We start from the raw sequence: 9,709 nt of genomic DNA on the forward strand, positions 1-9,709 counted from the left end.
GTACTTGCTTTGTATATATGGTGATATCTACTTGTGGATAATGCAAAAATTCATTTTTTTTTTGTTTGCGATATCGGGTAAAGCTAGAATAAACAAGGTGATGTGGTAACTTTCTATGGCCAGCAAATATATTACTCTCTTATCTTTTTTGCAATATTTTCAGTCATTATCTCATTATTTATGTGAAGCCAATAAAGAATTATAGTCAATTAAAATAATGAAGAGTCATAGCATGGACAGTGTTACCTAAAAAATGAAGAGTTGTGAAAGCAATGAAGAATTTGAATAAAAGAAAATAATGAAAAGTCATAGCCTGGAGTCATCTTTGCAACACAAGTATAGCATTATATTTGCAGTTTCCATTGTGGCAATCACAGAATTGTGTCCTCCAGTAAATGAGCATATTCTGCTAGGCATGGGACAGACAGTTTGCAAGGCTATCAGACAAGTTTTTTGTAATTTGAAGCTGTCATTGTTAATACTATGGTTGCAAAATCTTTTTTCCTATATGCTGTAATAATTATGTAGTATTGTAAATCTGAAAGACATGTAATTCCTGCTTTGGCATTATACACTAATTTTTGCTGCTTCTACCTTCCTTGAAAGCCTAAATTAGGTGGACTTGGATTTTCTAATGTTTAAATCTATCTTACCCATAATACAATGCTTTTGAGGGCATAAAAATATTGCGTTAGAGAATTTGATTTCTTTTTTTTTTTTTTTCGTGACAAATGGCTTATCACGAAAGATGATATCGCGTGAACTGTTTGAGAGAAAATTAAGCTTCTGGAGAAGGGGGAGGAGAGAAGGTGTGGCACCCACAAAGATTAAAAAAAAATCTGTAGGTATCTATTGTAATTATATACAGTATGTTATTTCACCATTTCCTCATATTTGGTTATATAGATGTAATACGTCCTTCATGAATTAGTATGTGATTTAAAATTTGAATGAAGGATAAAGGCTAATTTAAGATTTAAGCTCTATGCCTTCAAGATTTAAGATTTTTAGTATTGAACTCGTTGTGTTTTTAAAAACTATAAGTTTAAATTTACTATTTTTTGTAATTTTAGTGAATCTTTACGTATTAATTTCTGTATTTTATATTTCCGTATAGGAATAAATTTGAAAGAAAGGTCTTGATTAAGAATTAATAACCCCTTTTTCTCTTCACTTTCAGAAATGGTGATTTTATGTAATAGTTTTAACTCTTATGAATGAATAGCCTATATCTCTATGTTTTTGCGTACAGAAGATTTGCCACATAGAGGTGAAAGTATTAACATTAATATATACTTTCACTTTTTCTCAGTATAACATAAACAATATCAACAGTTAATATTTCGTTGTTCACTAAGCATATATTATCTTAATTAATCATCTAAATCTATTTTCATAGATTTTGCATTGCAATCCAAACCTCCATAATAGAGATTCTTGAGAAAGACTAAAATGCAATAGTGAAAATTCAATTAACTGTTAGCGTTACGGTTGGAGAATATAGAATAAGATAAAATTGATCAAAGAATAAATATTATTTTGTTATTAATACAAATTATAACAATAATTTTTTATCCATATTTTAATAATAATTGCTCAACCTCAAGACTTTGAGAAATTCTGTTGTAATTATCCTAGCGTCATAGTTTTACTGACTTTCAAAGCTTTGTGAAGTAAGATGATTTGTCTATACCAATTACTCTATAGCCACATTTTAACATAATACTTATGTGATTTTAAAATTTTTGTACTCACTGAACACATGATAATTGCACGTATTCTGAAGATTAATTACCTCTAAATTTAAAGGATCGTTTAAGCCTTTTTCTCCGTAGTAATTCTTCTGTTCGGTGTTATGAACCGAAAAAGATATTAAAAAAAGAAGGTTCCACCGAGATTTGAACTCGGGTTACTGGATTCAGAGTCCAATGTCCTAACCGCTAGACCATGGAACCATTTTTGTTTAATCTGGAGTACTAAAAAATATAAATACACTAAAATCAAGCAAAAGAGGAAGAACTCGAAAGGCTTAGTTGATCATCACAAAAGGAGGAGGAGGAGAAGAAATAATCAAGGTTTTATAACTTTATTGACGTTGTTGAAACTCCAATTTTATTACTATTAATTATTTATATGCAAACTTGAGAATGAGTAATGTAAGCGATTCTTTTTCAATAACTTATATTTAAAAAATTTAAATTAATAGATGGAGTAAAAAGGGCAGCCCGGTGTACTAAGCTCCCGCTATGCAGAGGGTCCAGGAAAAGGCAGAACCACAAAAATCTATTGTACACAGCCTTATCCTACATTTTTACAAGAGATTGTACAATTAATAGACGGAGTGCCTAAAAATAAACCTCTTCAAATGCGTTTGTATGTGCACTTTGAGATATTATACAAACCACACCTTTTAGTAGCTTGACTTTGTGTTTTACACTTGAACTTTACTACAAACTTATTAGTGTGAGTATGAGCAAAAAGTTATGCTCTAAAAAACTTTTGTGAATAGAAATCGAGTATCTAACTTAAATTTTTAAGGTCAATATTGATTTATAAGAATTTTACACTTGAGCTTTAATAAGACTTTACGAGTATAATTATGACCAATATTTTGGCTAATGGAGTCCATCTCACATAAGCATAAGTATCTTTGTAAAGTGTAGACTTTGTTGACAATATTCTTTGGGACTCAAAAATATTGCATTGTGTGGTGGACATTATTTGCACAAGTTGTATATCTTCTTTTACACCTAAGAGGCCAAGACTTTTTTGCCTATAAAAAGAAAGGCCATTAGTTCATTTTAGACATACCAACAAGACTTGAGTCTTCATTTCTTGTTTCTTCCTTTATTCCTTTATTAAGAGTGTTTTGTATAAGAATTAAGTGTAGGGAAGCACTTGTGTGAACCCTTTCTTTGGAGTGATCTTGTGAGGTTATTCTCTTAGAGTTTTTGGGATTAATTAGAATGTTTACTCTAATTTTGTACTCTTATTGGCATAGTAAAATTGCTCATCTCCGCTTGTGGACGTAGGTCACTTTGACTAAACCACGTTAAATTTGTGTCTTCTTTATCTACTTTAATTGCCGTTATTATCAACTTGCATTGTCTTTGTTATTTTTATTATAACGTTCTTTGGATAAATTTCGCACTACCCGGTTCCCGATCCTAATAAATTGATATCAAAGCCGGATTTAACTCGGTTTGTTTCAGTAGCCAATATGACTTTAACAAAGACTTATGTTGAGAAATTACCTATATTATAAGAATTTTACACTTGAACTTTAATATGACCTTACCAGTATAAAAGTTACTATATCAGAGGATGTCATGCGTACCATATGTAAAAATTTGAATTTCTTGCTTAGACCTTAAAGTGATGATTGAAGTGACCCAAAACCTTCGTAAACAACTTGAACATGTTAGGCGAATTAATTCAAAGTTATAGTAGAATATTTAAATAATTACCTAAACGATTTAGGATTTGATATTTGCAAGTTCATTTAATTTATGCTTAATTAAAATTTGAAGTCAGAACTATATAAGAATATATTTTTTAATTTTTAGTTAAAATATATTTCGTACTATTATAAATAGAAATATTACTAGCTATTTTTAGGTGTGGAGATTTTATGGAGTATTGTAGAGAATATTCAGAGATTTAATAAAATAATTTTTCCTTCAAATGCTCTACTAAGCAAAGAGATGAGAAGAAAGAATGCATCTGGATCTTTTTATGCTTACATTCCAAATATTTCTCAACAGAACATTTGGAAATCAGTAATAATACATGCACTTAGTTTTAAAGAATTATTTCATGAAGGGGCTTTTACCTACCTATATTATATATGAAACTTATTTATCCTCCTTAATTAAGTTTTAACTTAATTACATGGACATATACAATTTACCAATTATATACAAAATAGTATTAATGAGTATCCATTTATATTAGGAATTGAATAGGAATCGTTTATTTTTCCATCCATGTTCTCTCTCTGTGTGTGTGTCTCTCTCTCTTTCTTTCCATTTCTGTTTTTCCCCAATTTTTCTTCTTTCGTTTTTCATTATTTTTATCCTCTTTTTTTATCAATGAATTTCAATTATTTTAATATAAAATTTTAACTTAGCAATTTTCTCTCATGTTGCATAATTGGTGTTTGAATTGAAATTGTCAATCAATAAATTTTGAAAGTGTTTGATTCTCCACCATTGACAGCCATGAAAAAGCTTCAAAGTTTTGAATTCGAATTTGGGTTTTCAAAAACTATTGTTTGTTTGTTTGGATTGGGTGTTGTTATAAACAATTGAGAATATTTTTTGAAATTTATATCTCAATTTTGAGGGTGTTTGGTGAATATTAGACTTGATTTTGGCTGAATTTCAGATTGAAACTCGAATAGGAAGAAGAAGAAGAAGAAGAAGAACACATGACATACACTATACGTACGGAATTGTATTAAAGTTGTATATAAATTGTATTTAAGTTGTATTCTATTGTAATTATATATATTTTTATTTAAATGTTGTATGAAAGCTAAAAAAATAGTTATATAATGAATGAATCATTATATAAAATTTGTATTTAAGTTGTAAATATTATCTTTTTACATAAAGTTGTTGATATGTATCAAAATTATATTAAGAGGGGAAGTTTTGATTGGAATTTCAGAGAGGAAGAAGAACACACCACTTACAAAATATATACAAAATACATACAAAGGACATATTGTATAAAATTTGTATGAAAATTATATTTAAGTTGCATGATATTGTAGTTGTATTTAACTAGGTAGAAATGATGTATGAAAGTTGTAGATAAGTTGTATATTATATAATTAGTTGTATAAAATTTATTTTTAGTTTATATATTGTTGTAGATGTATCAAATTTGTATGAAATTTTATTTTTAGTTCGTATGCGGCAGAGAATAGGGAAAGATAAGATGATAGAAAAAAGAAAAAATGGATTGTATATGAAAAAATATGGCAGAAAATGAAAATAAGGAAAGGGTCTAGATTAGCTCCAGTAGTTGAAGCTCCTGTAATTATCAATAGGATTCTAAATTAAGGCCATTTGTCCGTCCATAATTTAAAAAGTCATGATTGTTTGCTTCACTTTCTTTATTTTCTCACGGTTTAACCGAGAAACATAACAAATATGAATTTGATGTTTGATTTGTTCACCGAATTATCTTTTTACCTTCTTCGTTCATTTTCGTTTTCTCCTCAATAACTTTATTTAGCTACTTGATTTTCAAAAACAAAAAATTTACTTAATTCGATAAAAATTCATAGTTCTATATCCACTTTAGTCCCATACTCAGAAATCTATTCTGTTTTCCGTTTCTGTAACTCCTCTTGGGTTGAACACAAAAGTATTTTAGTGATGGAGATATAGACTCCTTTTGAGTAATTTTAAGAATAGGAGGGAGATGAAAAGATATTGATTTTGACCACGGTTTGCATATGAGTTTCTTTCAGATTTGAGGAATTTTGTTAAGTTAGAAACTAAACATTGGCAGGTGGGTTGTAATGGAGATTTCGTGACCAAGAAAATGAAGAAATTTGAGGAAACAATCATGGTCTTCTAAATAGAACCTAATTGATAATTACTAGAGTATCAACTACTCGAGCTAATCTAGACCCATAAGTAAAGAGGAGTGGAGAGGAGAGAAAAAAGAAAAAGGATATAACTAAATCACCTAATTTAAGATATTAATAATATATTGTATATAATTTGTAAATGAAACACAGTTAAGTCGAGTAATATATAAATCTAGAACAATTTTGATAAATAAGTTTCAAATATTGTATATGAAAGAATTATTTTTTTTTTCATCAAGCCCGAACTGAATCTTCTTCATGTCTGACCCGTAAAGTCAGCTAGGCCCAAGAACATATCTTTTCTCTGGCCCAGTCTACTCGGCCCACAAACAAATCCACCTTCATAGCACACTCTTCTCACTAACCCTAAGCTGCACTACAAAAACTAGTCTTTCACATATCAAAGGGCTTTTCAACGGCGACAATTCCCTCTGCCATTTCTGTCTCACTCTTCGCCGGCGACAATGGTAATATTTGATTTTCCATATCTGATGTTGTTTCATTTTCTCGTAAAATACAAATTGTCGAATACATTATGTTAGATGTACAATTCCTGCTTTTGATTATGATTTTTTTTTCTCGAGGATGTCTAGGTTTGAGTGATGTTTAATGTTTTGATATGTTATTTGTTGGATTAACTGAGTTCTGAATGAAAAATGTTGAAGGTGAACGTTCCTAAGACAAAGAAGACTTACTGTAAGTCAAAGGAGTGTAAGAAACACACTTTGCATAAGGTCACCCAATACAAGAAGGGAAAAGATAGCTTAGCTGCTCAAGGAAAGCGTCGTTATGATCGCAAACAGTCTGGATATGGTGGTCAAACAAAGCCCGTCTTCCACAAAAAGGTGAGAAGCATTTGCTAACATAAAAAAAACTTCCATGCTTCAATAACATGCTAGTCTGTATGGATCTTCACTATCCATGCCGATCTATTTCGACTGGTCTCAATCCAATATTCAATAATTTAGTTTTTCTAACGCTCGAAGTTTTCTGTATTTCTACTGGCATTAATATATAATTAAGCATCATAAGAAATTAAGAGCACGTTTGGTTTATCAGCAAGTGCCAAAAATCATCTTTTAAGTGTTGAGGCTGATTATACGAATAAGAAGTTACATGTTTAGTTGATGTGTTTGGATAAACCCCTTTTTATGTTAAAGTAACTTAAATGCCGTTAAATTTGTTTAGACTAAAATAGAGCTTATTATTGCAAGATTTTTAGTTCCAACTTGATTCCAATATAGTACAAATTGATTTATATCTCAATTCACTTTATGTCCTAAACTGCTTAGATAAAGCTCTAGGAGTATTTGATAAATATAAATCATAAATCTGATAATTCTTCTTTTTTATTCCCCTCCCCTTTGATTCCCGTTTGATCCCCTTTGTTGGAGCTATTGCTCCTTTGGTGACTCGAACCCACCTACCTTGGGGTTGTGGATGAGGGTGCTGACCATCTGGGCAACCCCCTCTTGTCGGTATTCATTACAGAGGATGATGGTTTTAATTTTAATAAAGATCTTGAAAAACTCTTAAACAAGAACAGGATACTATATATTTTTAGATTATATTTGAGTAAATTTGCTAAAATTTAAATAGTTAACAAAAAAAATTGTTGCTCTAACAACACTAAAACCCCTGCAAATTTATGAAAATTCAATGTATATAAGAGAAAGATTATACAATATCAAGTGTCAGTTAAACCATACACATGTTTAACCATAACAAAATTAAAGAACTCAAACAAAATACTCCATTCAGAACCTAATACCAACTTTTATATGGACATAGATCAACCTGCATTAACATAATGAGTTTGCACAAATGCCTGATTAGACTTAGAAATATTTAAAAAAAATAACAGAAGCTTTATAGAGTTGTAGGTTGAGATTTAGTGACAATTTGTATTTGGCAAGGGAATGAAAAAAATGAGAAAAATAACTAAGAATCTTACTAATGATACAAAATATGCATATCAGGATGTCCTGAAAAAGAAGCTAAAAATTACTCATGTGAAATAGTAATATGGAAATTAAGTTTTTGTTGATTCAAACCTCAAATAAATTTATAAATACATGTTGCGTGAAATCTTAAAAGAATATATTATTTCATAGAGATGTTCCCATATTGGTAAACCACTAGAGAGCCAAAAGCTGGCAGCAAAGGCCAAAGGGTATTTGATTAAAAATGTAAGGGATAACAAGGTAAGATGCTTGGTCAAACCAAAAGAGCTTTTAAGCTAAAAATCCATAAGTGTGGGGTGCACAACTTATGTCTTTTGGCTTATTTTGGCCTAAAAGCACTTGATTTTGAAGTCACTTTTGTAAACACCAAAATAAAAGGTTGTTTGGGTAAGCTACGAGCTTGTCAATCCAACTTTAGAACACTTTTTAAATTATTTGCCAGTTGGGAGGTTCTATTTTCAAAGTTTGCTTTGTTATATTCTCTCATATATATGCAAAATATTAAATGTCCCCTTGGATTTTTCTTTTCTTGATGTTTGAGAATATAACGTGAGGCTATAAAAAAGATGTGGATTTGGCGGCTTCCATCCCGAATTTGAGATTCATCTCAAACTAATCATATCTGATTAATTGAACAATTAAAGTGAATTGAGCATAAGTAAATTTGTATTTGAATTGAATTAAAACAAAAAATCTTGCAATAGCTCCTTTTTAGTGTTGGCAATTCTAAGGACATTTAAGTTATTTTGACAAAGTAAGTGTTTATCGGCACTTTTTACCAGATACATAAACTATTTATTTTCAGATTCAACACTTCTATCCAAACACGTAGCTGCTAATTCATAAAATCAACTCTAGCACTTAATTCAAATAAACCGTACAAGCTCTTAGGCCATTTTCAATCTAAAATTCAATTAACATTCAATAACTTAATCTACTTAAAACAGAAATATATCGAGAAAGAGGGAGAGAAATAAGAAGATTCCAGTGATTAAGCGCCATTGTCTGTATTACTGTGGGTGGGCATAGATGTTAGACATTCAATGCTAGTTTTTTTTATAACTGATATGCTTCTCTTTCTTTTGCCATTCCAAACCAGGCAAAAACCACAAAGAAGATTGTGTTGAGATTGCAATGCCAGGGTTGCAAACATGTGTCGCAGCACCCAATCAAGGTATGTTAATTGATAGATCTCTATTCTCCAGTTGAATTTTTCATAATCATATAGTTGAAAATATGTGTTGTCCTTTTCCTTGGTGTTGTGCAGAGGTGCAAGCATTTTGAGATTGGTGGGGACAAGAAAGGAAAGGGAACCTCTCTTTTCTAGATTGCCTGTGAAGCAGAACGTGACAGATCTTTCTCCCCTTCTGTTCTGTTACACTGTTCAGATACTTTGGTTACATTTGACGTAGTGCAGGAGTTTCCGTTATTGAATCATGTAATCAGTTTTGTGCTCTCTTAGTGACATATCTGATCAGGAGACAAAATGAATATGTCAAGTTTTTGGTTTAGTAATTTGCTATTGTTAGCTTAATCTGTTGCAAGAAAGTTATGCTGCTCTACTGCACTTGGCTGCATCAATTTGTATGTTGGGATTATATTATAGTTTTGATTCTCCAAAGTAGTCTATATTGAAATACTTGCGTTGGTTAATATTTATCTTACTGTGTCATTTAATTTTTAAAATGCATTTTAGCATCTTGTCGGTCTATGCCATGTTGAGAGTAGTTTACTGATACTTGTACTGGTGGGATACATGTGCCTGATGGAATAGTCTAGGTATGCGGAAGCTTGGGCTAGACTCTGCCATTATAAAAATTGCATTTCAACATCTCACTCAGTTCCTCCTTGGTGTGCGAGTATCATTATTTCTTTGATGTGGTCAATTACTGTACTACTTTAAAGTCCTAATCGGACTGTGAATGATGTTGCGCAAATCATTGAAAAATCTTAAATCTTAAATCTCCAATTCTCATTGTTAATCTCATGTCTCCGCTTGTTCCTCTTTGCAATCTTCAAGTTTTGGGGGTCGCCTAAATTTTATTTTAGAAACTGAGACAGCTAGGGAAGATGGATTACTGTTAGTAAGTTCGGAAATGGTTTAAAGAATCAGCTTTTTGGTAAAATCTGAACAACTTAG

At 30.8% G+C, this 9,709-nt stretch overlaps 1 protein-coding gene and 1 non-coding gene across 2 annotated transcripts; one reads left to right on the forward strand and one right to left on the reverse strand.

Moving 5' to 3' along the window:
* Window positions 1–1,883: 1,883 nt before the first annotated feature.
* On the reverse strand, window positions 1,884–1,955 carry TRNAQ-CUG (transfer RNA glutamine (anticodon CUG)). Its single transcript has one exon. It is a non-coding gene; the product is annotated as a tRNA-Gln (tRNA).
* A 3,982-nt stretch (window positions 1,956–5,937) lies between these two features.
* LOC107801799 (large ribosomal subunit protein eL42) lies at window positions 5,938–9,208 on the forward strand. Its single transcript, XM_016625190.2, has 4 exons — window positions 5,938–6,072; window positions 6,271–6,450; window positions 8,669–8,743; window positions 8,837–9,208. Exons 1-4 carry the CDS (start codon window positions 6,070–6,072, stop codon window positions 8,894–8,896), a joined length of 318 nt encoding a protein of 105 aa, XP_016480676.1. The 5' UTR covers window positions 5,938–6,069; the 3' UTR covers window positions 8,897–9,208.
* The last annotated feature ends 501 nt before the right edge of the window (window positions 9,209–9,709 follow it).

Source organism: Nicotiana tabacum, chromosome 22 (genome assembly GCF_000715075.1).
Source record: "Nicotiana tabacum cultivar K326 chromosome 22, ASM71507v2, whole genome shotgun sequence".
Classification (NCBI taxonomy): Eukaryota; Viridiplantae; Streptophyta; class Magnoliopsida; order Solanales; family Solanaceae; genus Nicotiana; species Nicotiana tabacum.

What these genes read in the sequence shown, in the direction of transcription:
- LOC107801799 (XM_016625190.2), top strand. An exon ending in AGCCCGTCTTCCACAAAAAG is followed by an intron (nt 6,451 to 8,668) that starts GTGAGAAGCATT and finishes ATTCCAAACCAG; the next exon opens with GCAAAAACCACAAAGAAGAT. An exon ending in TGTCGCAGCACCCAATCAAG is followed by an intron (nt 8,744 to 8,836) that starts GTATGTTAATTG and finishes GGTGTTGTGCAG; the next exon opens with AGGTGCAAGCATTTTGAGAT.